The following is a 13,315-nucleotide window of genomic DNA, read 5'->3' as shown; positions in this document are numbered from 1 at the left end:
AAGGTATCACTTTAGGGGGTTTTCCAATATCTAGGACCCCAAAAGTCACTTCAAACCTGGAAAGGTCGCTAAAAAATTAGATTTTCTAAATTTCCTTGAAAAAATGAAAAATTACTGCTACATTTTGAAACCTCCTAGAAAGCTAACAAAATAAAATAACATTTTACAAATGGTGCTGATGTAAAGCAAGCATGAGCGAAATGTTATTTATTAATACTTTTCTGTGGTATGACTATCTCGATTAAAAGGATAACTATTCAAAATTTGAAAATTGCACTTTTTTCACATTTTTGTCATATATTTGATATTTTTTATAAAGAAACACAAAACACATCGACCTAAATTTACCATTATCATAAATTATAATGTGCCACGAAAAAACAATCTCAAAATCACTGGGTTATGTTGAAGTGTTCCAGAGTTATAACCACATAAAGTAACACTGGTAGGATTTCAAAAATTTGGCTCCGTCACTAAGGGGATAAACCAATCCAGCAATATCCGCTCTGCCAAAGTCAAATTTCCACTTGCTTCTGAGTCTAGCAGTGCGCCCAAACCACATTTACCATCCATATATTTGGCATTACTATAGTGAGACGAACCCAATTAATTTGCGGTGTGTGTCTCCTGGAGCACAATCTTGGCGCCATATGTTGGGTAATAAAATGGAATATGTGAAATGTTATGTTGCAACATCCAGTAGAAGCTAATTTCCATAAAGTGGTTGTGGAGTCAAAATAGTCACTACTCCCAGAGAATAATTCACTGAGGGTTATAATTTCCAAAATGGGGTGACTTTATGGGGATTTCTACTGCTTTAGTTTTCTATAATTTTGTTATATTAGAGCATCTGCAGATGCTGTGTCCTCTCTCCCCTGGAATCTGTCCCTGCGATGTTTGATTCTATCACTAGGCATCGCCTTATTTATTGGGCAGGCGTTACTGGTAATAGAGGAGATGTCGAAACCAGAAGCTCTGGGTGGCGCTGGCTCTGTCCAGCCACTAAGATTAGGGTGCTTGAGACCAGTAGTTACATCCAGCCTGGCAGTATGGGTTTGTGTGCTGTCCAGCAATCTGGTAGCAATCTGCTACCTGCTTAAGCCAATTGGAAAGCACCAAACCCTAGTAAAGCTTGAAGCATATTCCCAAAAGGTGCCAGAAACAGCCTTGCTTTCCTCTGGTTCAGTCCTCTGTGCTCATCACCCCCCTTGGTGTATTTGTTTCCTGTTGTGATCACAGCCCACTAACAGACTACTCCTGCATCTTCTGATTTTGTACTTTCTCTTCCCTCTTGCTTCTGACCCAACTAGCTGACTATTCTTCTTACCATCTGACATCACAGAATAGCAGGTAACACCATGGCCCAAGCCTAGGGGTCTCTGTGTAAGTCCAGATTTATGTAGAGTGGTTAAAGGATGATGAGCAAGGCAATCCCTGGGATATGGAAAATGGAGTAGATAGAGCCAAGCCTTCTCGTGGTGGCCATCTTTTGATCTGCCAGGTGATCACTTACAGTGCTCCCAATATATTGTGTCTGCAAACTATTCCAGCTAGACATGTATTCAAATAGCTAAATGGCGCTCCTTCCTTTCGTAACCTGCCATGTGCCCAGAAAGTAGGGTACAACCATAAATAGGGTATTGTCACATTCAAGAGACATTGGAAAATAATTTGTAAGGTCCATTGGTTTCCTTTTATCCTGATGAAAACTCTCTGGATAATTAGATTATGTAGCTTGGTGGCTATTGGCAATCTAAACTTTCATAAGGGCCAATATTTTCTGTCAGATGAGTTTCAAGAAGAAATATTAGACATTCCAAGAAAACTTTTTAAAATAGCGGAGAGCTGAGGTGTCTTAAATTTCGATCTGAGGCATTGGAAGAGGTAATGGAGACCTTCTTTTACAGGCTACAAAATAGTTGCAGACTCAAATAAGTGAGGCAGTCCGATCCCACCACCATCAAACAAGCATACAAAATGAACCTGTAAAAATGATATAGAATGAAAAAACATGTTTGGGGGTAGAGCTCCATCACTATACTGGAGTTGCACTTATTTATGGTGGACCACTGGAGCTACCGAGTTCTGAAATTATTTATTGCTCCCCATATCGGGAGAGATTGTGCAGTAATCTCAATTCCTTAGGCTCCAAAACGTAGTGTAAGTTATGATGCTGGCTGATTCCATGAAACCAGGGCTCGAGCCATGCCAACACATCTCCTGCTGGTGTGAAAAAATGTATACTACAGCCATCAGCCATGCACTGCTTAGAGATATATCATGGCACAGGTGTATTGGTTTTTTTCTATAGTCTATCGCAATCTTGTTTGAAAATAGTCGGTTTTAAAAGAAACGGAAAATTCAGGATAATAGGAAACTGTCATGATATCGTGCAAAAATTCACACTTGTCCTCACTGTACATTTAATGTTAGCGATCATGAAAGTGAAGTTTGGCCAGAAAGACTGGACCTGGGTCTTGTAGGGACCATATGAGACATTCAGCAGCACAGAAGGGAGAGAAGGTAGATTCATCCAATAAGATATCAGGGATCTAGGAAGCCAACAGCATCATTACCCTCCGCTTTTTCTTACAGACCCATCATAATACTTTTCTTTAAGTGATTTTCTAAGTTGTCAGCACATTCTACATACAGAGTAATTTGGGTTTGTAGTTTACAGATCTGGGCAGGTAACGGTCAGCGTCTTCTAATTTAGGTAGGTGAATCTTTCCGTTTGTAAGTCCCATAGAAAAGGGCTTTCAATGCCCAAAGTCATTTGAACAGTTTTTGGTGGAGGAGAATGTTGTGGTCTAGAGAAAAACTGGCAATTCCACAATTGTGATTTGGCCGGATTACATGACCGATAAAGCAGCCACAGCCGGTGACTGAGAAGAATCTGCTACTGCTCTGCATTTAGTGGCTACTACTCACCTGGGTAGTCATATGCAGGAATCTCCTCTTTACGCCGCTCATCACCCCTCACATATGTCTCTGTAGTATTAATATGGATCAGATCTTCACCCTGAAACAAATATTGTAATAGTCACCGACAGATGGAGAAGTCACATCTATGGTCAGCTCTAATCCTGCCATCTCCACCGCTCTCATTACACAAGTTCTGTGATGTATTATGAGAAGCATAGAGTCTAGATCACATCAAGTAATTATTCTCGTCTACTCCTCCTTGGTCAAATCTCTTCTGGAATACTGTGTCCAGTTCTGGGCACCACATTATAAAAAAAAAACATTGAAAAGAGAGAACAAGTTCAGAGAAGAGCTACCAGGATGGTGAGCGGACTGCAAAATATGTCCTATGAGGAACGATTAAAGGATTTCGGAAAGTTTATCTTGCAAAACAGAAGGCTAAGAGGAGACTTAATAACTGTCTACAAATACAGTGGGTATAGAAAGTATCCAGACCCCTTTAAATGTTTCACTGTTTCATTGCAGCCATTTGGTAAATTCAAAAAAGTTCATTGTTTTCTCATTAATGTACACTCTGCACCCCATCTTGACTGAAAAAACAGAAATGTAGAAATTTTTGCACATTGATTAAAAAAGAAAAACTGAAATATCACATGGTCGTAAGTATTCAGACCCTTTGCTCAGACACTCATATTTAAGTCACATGCTTTCCATTTCCTTTTGATCCTCCTTGAGATGGTTCTACTCCTTCATTGGAGTCCAGCTGTGTTTACTTAACCCCTTCACTACCGGAGCTTTTTTAGATTTTTCGTTTTCGCTTTTCGCTCCCCTTCTTTCCAGAGCCATAACTTTTTTATTTTTCCGTCTATATGGCCATGTGAGTTGTACTTTTACTTGACACCATTGGTTTTAAAAAAACGGGAAAAAAAATTCCAACTGCGGTGAAATTGCAAAAAATGTTCAATGCCACACTTGTTTTTTGCTTGGCTTTTTTGCTAGGTTCACTAGATGCTAAATCTTACCTACCATTATGATTCTCCAGATCATTATGAATTCATAGACACCAAACATGTCTATGTCCTCTTTTATCTAAAGAGAAAACTGAGCAGAGCTCCAAAAAAGCGACTATAAGTCCAGAGTAAAGTCAAAAAAGTTTTTATTTTAATTAAGACACATCCAGATACAAATGGGGGGGAGTGGGCGATAAAGTGCGAAACGGCACACCGCATGGATAAAAAAGGATTGCTGTACAACCAGAACCTATGCAGTAACAAAGCATACATAAAGTTACTAAATTATCACAAAGTGCATATAGTGCATGGCAATGTATGGCAATTAGGAATAGACCGCCAAACAGTATATATGTAGATATATATCTCTTTATACCAGCTCCATCCATCAAGTAAACAGCTAGATACACAGGTCATTATCAGATAGCAGGTGATGATTCATCATGATTAGACAGGTATATGATGCCTAAGAAGCATAGTAATAAGAGAGGAAGCATAAATTACCTAATGAAATGGCGGGCAGAGGCTCCAGCAGTCAGCAATCCACCCCAACGATCGTTTCGGAGGGTTACTCCTTCATCAGGGGGCGTGATGAGTGAGGGGAGCATCTGTGCTTAAATACCGGCAAGCTGGAAGTAGATGTTGGTGAACTGCTGACCCCGGAGATGACGCGTACACAACCATGACAACCAGGACACCGAGCAGTGTCGGCTTCATGCAGAGGGGAGTGTACCAGACAAAGTCATGGCAACCCCCTCTACATAGAGACGCCGAGAGCCAACCAGCAGCCTGGTCACAAAGCCTGCACGAGTCAGAGGCAGCAGGACAACCACAGCACTGCTTAATCAGAAGCCGTATAACCCAGAGGAAATGTGCAGGAGGCAGTATATGTTGTAATAGCTGCGTCTACCATATAACTCAGAAGAAATGTGCAGGAACAGTATATATTGTAGTAAAAGCACCCAGTCAAATGCACATACCTATGGCATTGCAAGTGCTAAACAACACCAATCATAGCTCCAAAGAAGTGGTGAAAAAAAATTCCAAAGTTTGCTTAAAAAAAAAAATTTGCGCAATATTCCGAGATCCGTAGCGTCTCCATTTTCCGTGATCTGCGGTTGGGCGAGGGCTTTTTTTTTGCATGCCGAGCTGACGTTTTTAATAATACCACTTTTGTGCAGATACGTTCTTTTGATCGCCCGTTACTGCATTTTAATGCAATGTCGCGGCAACCAAGCAAACGTAATTCTGGCGTTTTGAATTTTTTTTCTCGCTACGCTGTTTAGTAATCGGGTTAATGCTTTTTTTTTATTGATAGATCAGGCGATTCTGAATGCGGCGATACCTAATATGTGTATGTGGGATTTTTTTTTTCACTGTTTTATTTTGATTGGGGCAAAAGGGGGTGTTTGAACTTTTAGGTTTTTTTTTATTTTTAAACATTTTTTTTTTTTACTTTTGGCATGCTTCAATAGCCTCCATAGGAGACTTGAAGCAAGCACAACTCAATCGGCTATGCTACATATGGGTGATGAGCAGATCGCCCATATGTAGCAGATTTACTGCTGTGCTTTGAGCGCCGACCACCGGGCGATGCTCAAAGCCATCTGCCTGGAACAACCATAGAGGTCTCTATGAGACCTGTGGTTGTCAACATGACGCCGACCCCCGATCACGTGACGGGGGTCAGCGATGAGCTCACTTCCGGCCTGGCGGCCGGAAGTGCTATTTAAATGCCCGCTGTCAGCTTTGACAGCGGGATTTAACTAGTTAATAGGCGCGGGCGGACGGCGATTCCGCTTGCGCCTATTGCGGGCACATGTCAGCTGTTCATAACAGCTGACATGTCGCGGCTTTGAGGTGGGCTCACCGCCGGAGCCCACCTCAAAGCGTGGATCCTTATCGATGACGTACTATTCCGTCATCGGTAAGGAAGGGGTTAAACTGATAGGACTTGATTTGTAAAGACACACAACTGTCTATATAAGATGTCACAGCGCACAGTGCATGTCAAATCAAATGAGAATCATGAGGACAAAGGAACTGGCCAAGAAGCTCAGAGACAGAACTGTGGCAAGGCACAGATCTGGCCAAGGATACTAAAGAATTTCTGCAGTACTCAAGGTTCCTAAGAGCACAGTGGCCTCCATAATCCTTAAATGGAAGAGGTTTGGGACCACCAGAAGGCTTCCAGACCTGGCCATCCAGTCAAAGGGATGTCACAGTGTAGAGGGATCATCCTTTTTCTAATTTACACATGGAAACCCGAGGAGCAATGGAGTATAACTGAAAAGCCGGATTACTTACCGGTAATGCTCTTTTAATGAGTCCACGACAGCACCCACTGGAGGTATCGGATCCGCCCCATTTGGAACAGGAAACCCTACAGGAAAGATAAAAGGGGCGGTCCGCCTTTCCTCCTCAGTTTTGCATTTCAGAGTACCAGGAGGACCGCCAAGGATTAGGCAATGTTTTTGTATATCTAAATTTTACTTATCCATCTTTAGCAGATATACTTTATTATCGATATCTTTATCAGGGAGGGAAGTGAGCGGGTGCTGTCGTGGACTCATTAAAAGAGCATTACCGGTAAGTAATCTGGCTTTTTTCCCTTCGCCACGACAGCACCCACTGGAGAGATTCCAGAGACCATCACCTGGGTGGGACCACCGTCCTGCCAAAGCTTAGGTCAGAAGTTGATGAAAGGTCAAGTCTATAGTGATTATAGAAGGTGGAAGGGGATGACCAAATTGCCGCCTTACATATGGTTTCAATTGGAACGTCTCCCCTCTCGGCCCAGGAGGTCGCCATTGCTCTAGTGGAATGCGCTCTGATGCCTTCCGGAGGATTTTCATTTTTTGCGGAGTAGGCTAAACGAATGGCATCCCTGATCCATCTGGAAATGGTGCTCTTCGTGACTACGTACCCTTTTTTAAAGCCCTGAAAAGAAACGAACAGAGCCCTACACTGCCTCCAGCTTCTAGACCTCTCAATATACTTTAGGACAGTTCTTCTGACGTCCAAAGTGTGGAATTTCTGCTCCTCTGGAGTGGAGGGATCTTCAAAGAAGGTTGGGAGGAGTATCTCTTGAGATCTATGGTATTTTGTTGATACCTTAGGCAGGTACGAGGGGTCTGGCTTTAATATTAATCTATCTTGGTATACTTGAAAAAAGGGTGGATCTATGGACAGGGCCTGGATATCACCCACTCTCCTAGCAGATGTCAGCGCTACCAAGAGGGCAGTCTTGAGTGACAAGTATTTGAGGGATATCGTGTCTATCGGCTCAAAGGGTTCCTCCGTCAGGGCGTCTAAGACCAGATTTAAGTCCCATGCGGAGATTATAGGTATGTGGACTGGAGTTGTTCGTTCGCAGGCTGTGATGAATCGTGATATCCACCTATTTCCTGCTATATTATGGCCGTACAGTGCCCCTAACGTGTACACCTGTACTTTCAGTGTGTTTACTGCCAGGCCCAAGTCCTTCCCTCTCTGTAGAAATTCTGAGATAGGAACTATCGGGACTTCTGCTGTATGGGGTGCTATATGAAACTGTAGAAATTTTTTCCATATTCTTGTATAAATCTGGATTGTGGACTCCTTCCTGCTCTGTAGGAGCGTAGCAATCAGTGTTTCAGAAAACCCTCTTGATCTTAGTAGCTGCCTTTCAAATTCCACGCCGTCAAGTGTAAGCTGTCCACTTGGGGGTGGATGAAAGGGCCTTGGGAGAGTAGGTTGGGAATCGAAGGGAGGACCCAAGGATCTGTCACTGACATAATTCGTAGCCACGAGAACCACGGCCTCTTGGGCCAGAATGGTGCTATCAGGATTACTCTCGCCCTGTCCTCCCTGATCTTCCGAATCACTTGTGGCAGGAGAATCAACGGAGGGAAGGCATATGCCAGCTTGAACTTCCATGAGGCTTGGAGGGCATCCACTATGTCTGGGTGATCTGATGGAGACAGGGAAGCAGACGTCTTTATCTGTCTGTTCTCCCTCGTGGCAAAGAGGTCCACCTGAGGTTGTCCCAATAAAGTTACTATATCCTTGAAGATTCGGCGGTTGAGGCACCACTCCCCTTGCCGAAGTGTGTGTCGGCTTAAGAAGTCCGCCTCTTGGTTGTTCTCTCCCCTGATATGAAGAGCCGAGAGGGACAACAAACAGCTTTCGGCTAAGCTTAAGATTCTTGCCGCAGAAGACATCAGAGTCTCTGATCGAGTACCTCCCTGTCTGTTTATGTAGGCCACTGTAGTGGTGTTGTCTGATAGGATCCTGACATGTTTCTGTTGGAGCTGTGGAAGGAAATGGTGTAGAGCATAGTATACCGCTGTCAGCTCTTTTAAATTAGACGAGTATTCCCCTTCCTCTCTATTCCACCTTCCTTGACAAAAGCTATTCCCCATATGGGCTCCCCAGCCATGGGGGCTAGCATCGGTGGTTAGGATGCAGGATGGTACTATGACCCATGGGACTCCTGAGGATAGATGGTCATCATCTAGCCACCACTTTAGAGAAGTCAAGACCTCCTGAGTTAAGGTTATCTTGCTCTCGAGGTGACCACCATGTCGCCTGTCCTCTTGGAGGATCTGATGCTGAAGTGTGCGGACATGATAATGGGCCCACCGGACTGCTGGGGCACAGGAATTTAGTGACCCCAATAGCGACATTGCCCCTCTCAGAGACATGCGTGGTCTATCTATGGCTGCCTCTACTTTCTCTTTTGTGAGTGCAATCTTTACCTGAGGAAGTAGACATCTCTGGGTTGTGGAGTCTAACTGAAACCCTAAAAACATCTGGAGGGATTGCGGAACGAGTCTGGACTTCTGTATATTGATGATCCAACCTAGATCCTGCAAAGATGAGATTGCGTCAGCCACACGTTTGGTACATTGGGTGACCGAGTTCCCGATTATTAGGAAGTCGTCTAGGTAAGGTACGATTAGAGTGTCTTTTTGGCGAAGATAGGCCATCACCTCTGCCATCACCTTGGTGAAGATTCTTGGCGCTGTAGAGAGGCCGAAAGGCATGGCTGTATACTGAAAATGACGGATCTTGTCTTCGAACACCACTGCGACCCTTAGGTATTTTTGGTATCTATCATGGATAGGAAGATGATAGTAAGCATCTTTTAAGTCAATTCCTGCCATTACACAGTTTGGAAAGAGAAGCTTTATGGTGGATCTGATTGATTCCATCTTAAACTTATAATTTCTTATAAACGTATTAAGCTTCCTTAAATTAATACTCGTTCTAAACGTACCGTCTGGTTTGGAAATTAAAAATAAAGGAGAGTAGAATCCTCTACCTTCCTGTCCCACTGGGACCTCCACTAAAACCCCCTTAGATAGTAGGCTCCGAATTTCTTCTTCGAGGGCCTTTTGTTGAACTAAAGAGTTAAGGCGGGTTATGATAAAGAAATCATAAGGGGTTTGAAGGAATTCTATTTTCATTCCCTCTTTAATTATACCTAAGATCCATGGGCTCGAAGTTATTTTTTGCCATTTTGAAAAAAAAATTTTTAATCTACCCCCTACTGGTGGGTCTGATTTTTTAATTTTTATTTTCCCTCCGGAATGTTGAACCCCTAAACATGCTACCCTTTTGTTTTTCTTCCATTGCGGGCCATCTATTTGATCTATCCATTTGCCTCCTTCTTCCAAACGGTCGTCTTTTAAAGGTTCTCCTATAGAAAGGGATAGAAGAGTCAGGGAACGCCTTCTTCCTCTCCTTTGCTTTGGCGAGTATGTCGTCTAGGGCTTTCCCGAAGAGAAACTCACCCTCACACGGGGTTGCACAAATCTTAGATTTTGATTGTGCGTCCCCCTTCCAGCTCTTCATCCACAGTGCCCGCCTGGCGTTGTTCACAAGAGCTGCCGATCTTGCTTCCAGCCGCTGAGTGTCCGCCGAAGCATCAGCCATAAAGGCAGCTGCCCCTCTGATTAATGGAATAGCGGCCCGTAGCTTTTCTCTTGACACCTTCTGCTCGATTTTTTGATCCAATTGGTCCAACCACACAAGCATAGATCTGGCGGTGCACGTGCTGGCTACTGCTGGCTTAAAAATACCCGTGGCAGATTCCCAAGACCTTTTCAATGATGACTCTGCCTTACGGTCTAGCGCGTCTGCCAATAAGCCTGCGTCCTCTACCGGAATAGTAGATTGTTTTGAGGTAGAGGCATCAACCTTTGGCACCTTGGTCCATTTTAACAGCTCGTCATCGCTAAAAGGATATTTCCTCTTTGAGGCCGATGGGAGAAAACTTCTTTGATCATGTTTTTCCCATTCTCTTTTTATTAGGGCCTTAACTGCCGGTATCACTGGGAACGCTCTCCTTTTCTTTTCCGCCAACCCCGCAAACATTATTTCTTGTGCGGTCTGGGCACCCCTTGGTTCCTCACACCCCATAGTGCTCCTCACAGATTTGACCAGGTTATCCACACTATCCAGGGGAAAACATGACCGTCCCTCCATGTCTGATGATGATGACGAGGATGTGAGTGAGGAGTCGGAGATTAACCCATGTTCTTCCTCTGACTCTGAGCTGAGGGTCACCTGTTTTTTGCTCTGAGGGTGAGGGAGTACTGGCACGGTTGATAGCCTGTATTTCCTCCCTGATTATGGCTCGAATGTCTTTTGACGACACTGCGGACCCCTGCCTAGTCTCTCTGGTGCACTGCTTGCAGAGCTTTTTGGGGTAGGAATCAGGGAGAGGTTCAGAGCATAACGCGCATTCCTTATGCTTAGATTTTTCTTTTTTCTTTGTCTGGAAAGTGGAGCCGAAAGGAGGGGGGGGTAGGAAGAGGTCAGCTTAATAGGTAGAGTATATACTTTGCACACTCACCCAGTGAAGCATTATATTACCGGATCGGATGGCTGAGATCCCGTCCTAGGTCTTGACTCTCCTGTCTCCCTCCTGCGGCCGGTGTCTGTCCTAGCGTTGCGGTCCCTGGTGGAGTTGCTCCCCGCAGAGTCTCCTGCTGGAGCGTGCGCTTCCGTTGGGGACGACATGGCTCACCACCGCACAGCTGCGGCGCTGTTTAAATAGATTGCTCGTCTTTTTTTTTTCCTCTGCCCCCGGAAGTCGCTCCTCCTCCCCGGGATCACTGCGCATGCGCCGTCGCGCTCTCAGCCACCCTGCCCCGGAAGATCAATCATTACTTCCGGGGGTCAGGAGCCTCTGCGCCGGCCGGCTACCGCGTCCCCGCTTCTGTATGCGGCCCGCGCTCTCCATGCCACCGCCGGTTTCTATTTGCGCCACTGGCGCACTTACCGTTCCTAGCAGCGGCGGTCTGCGCATCTTGGTGCCACCGACGCGCTCCTGGGTGAGACCGGGCGGCCCACCCCGGACCCGGCCATCACCCTCCATACACCAGACGAGGGGGGAGCCGTCTAACGGAGTCTCCCCCGACGCTGCCTCCGGACCGCAGCCCCTGCCGTTCGCGTGGAGACCGCACAGGCGGCATGCATGGCCCAGGTATGCTTTCCTGAAGGAACGTGGCTCCGTTTGGAACAGGAAACCAAAACTGAGGAGGAAAGGCGGACCGCCCCTTTTATCTTTCCTGTAGGGTTTCCTGTTCCAAATGGGGCGGATCCGATACCTCCAGTGGGTGCTGTCGTGGCGAAGGGTAAAACTATAATTTTATGTATAAAACATATAACACTGGTGGATAAAACAAGACTGAGCACAAGACCCTCACAGCCATCTACACATCGTAGGGAGATCTCATGACACCTTCTCTCCATCTACCTGATCATCCTGAGGAACACTGGGATCATCTTCTTTACAGTCCTGTGGAAGAAGAGGACGGGGACATCTCTCTGGTGTTGTCCTCTTATTCGATAGAACTGGAGGAAACACATACAGGGACTGAATTCATTCTTTACATACAGATAATTATAGGCCGTGTGTATTTAGTCCTGTCTATTACCTGGTGACGTGAGGGGCTGGGGAACCTCCATCATGATGTCCTTGTACAGATCTTTGTGTCCTTCTAAATACTCCCACTCCTCCATGGAGAAATAGACAGCGACATCCTGACACCTTATAGGAACCTGACACATACAATGATACCGTCATCCCCAAATCCCTTCATAGCATTACTGTATAATGTCCCAGCATTCCCAGTGGTGTCACCTCTCCAGTCAGCAGCTGAATCATCTTGTAGGTGAGTTCCAGGATCTTCTGGTCATTGATGTCCTCATGTATCAGGGGGTGAGGTGGAGGCCCAGTGATTGGGCTCAGGGGTCTTCCCCATCCCTCAAACACAGGGTCCTGACTGCGTTCACTAGAGGTCTTCTTCACTACTGTGTAATCCTGGTTATGGAGAGACACAATAATAAATACTACAGACATTTCCAGAGTCCTCACCTCTCCAGTTCTGTCCATCTGTTATTCCCATAGATAAGAATGATGTAATGTGACGTCATCAGAATCTCTCACCTCTCCAGTAAGCCGGAAGATGATCTCTAGGGTGAGGTGTAATATCCTCTCCGCCATCTTGTCCCTGTCCATATCCATCTTTGATGGGTAAATCAGGAAAATTCTCTTATATAGAAGATCTTCACTGAGAGGATCCGATATTGTAGAGACCTGAATGAGAAGAAGATGAGCCGATGTAACATCGTAATAATACAATTACTGGAGATAATAAGGGAAACATATGAGGAGATTTATTATTTTACAGTATTTAGTTTCCTTCTTTACATCTACTAATAAAACCTATATATTTAGGCCACAGACAACAAGCAGTTTCTTCCTCGGAGTCGGCAGCTGAATACGTTCCTCATAGACTCATCTTCCATAACGCTAATTCTCGTCTCATTTACCGACACTGGAATCGGCATTAGCAATACTGCAGGAGATATTCATTACACGGGACAGGAGAAATAACTACTTCATGGTGAGGACGACATCTTCATCTTCTATTACGGCTCTAGAAACATATTTGACCAGAGTCCGTCACTGACTCCATCCCCACCGGCCGTCTATATGAAGGTTTCCCGTCTTCCCCGCACTGTAATCTTCTATCACGTTAGATCTCAGGTCTGAGTCACACACAGAAGTTTGAGGCTTTATAAAAGCTTTTTTGTTCCACAAACACCATGGACAGAAATTATCTGATCCCAAACTCTCCATGTACAGTGATTTATGGGGTTTATTTCTGGCTTAAGGCTTTCCTAGATTACAAGAAAAACACCAGAAAAAAACAGAAATGAAAATGTTTTAAAAGTAAATTGGCTCCAACAATAAAGGTACTGTCACACTTAGCGATGTACCAGCGATCCCGACCAGCGATATGACGCGGTCAGGATCGCTGGTACATCGCTAAGTGGTCGCTAGTGAGCTGCCACACAGGCAGATCTCACCAGCGACATCGCTG

At 44.9% G+C, this 13,315-nt stretch overlaps 1 protein-coding gene across 11 annotated transcripts in view; it reads right to left on the bottom strand.

The window, feature by feature from the left end:
• Positions 1-13,315, bottom strand: part of LOC141047273 (uncharacterized) — a 201,979-nt gene that overhangs the window by 84,952 nt on the left and 103,712 nt on the right. For 5 of the 11 annotated variants that reach the window (XM_073542288.1, XM_073542280.1, XM_073542277.1 and 2 more), the window contains 5 exons: positions 12,376-12,525; positions 12,070-12,249; positions 11,864-11,987; positions 11,683-11,780; positions 2,932-3,022 (listed from right to left, as the gene is read on the bottom strand). In XM_073542288.1, coding sequence (XP_073398389.1) covers positions 2,932-3,022; positions 11,683-11,780; positions 11,864-11,987; positions 12,070-12,249; positions 12,376-12,525 — 643 coding nt within the window. The remainder of the gene's footprint in view (positions 1-2,931; positions 3,023-11,682; positions 11,781-11,863; positions 11,988-12,069; positions 12,250-12,375; positions 12,526-13,315) is intronic. The other 6 variants (XM_073542287.1, XM_073542282.1, XM_073542285.1 and 3 more) reach the window with 2 other exon arrangements.

The sequence above is a fragment of the Dendrobates tinctorius genome, unplaced genomic scaffold, assembly GCF_039654945.1.
Source record: "Dendrobates tinctorius isolate UK_male_01 unplaced genomic scaffold, ASM3965494v1 ptg000126l, whole genome shotgun sequence".
NCBI classification, from domain to species: Eukaryota; Metazoa; Chordata; class Amphibia; order Anura; family Dendrobatidae; genus Dendrobates; species Dendrobates tinctorius.
The sequence above is the reverse complement of the archived record's forward strand: the minus strand, read 5'-3'. Positions and strand labels throughout refer to the sequence as shown.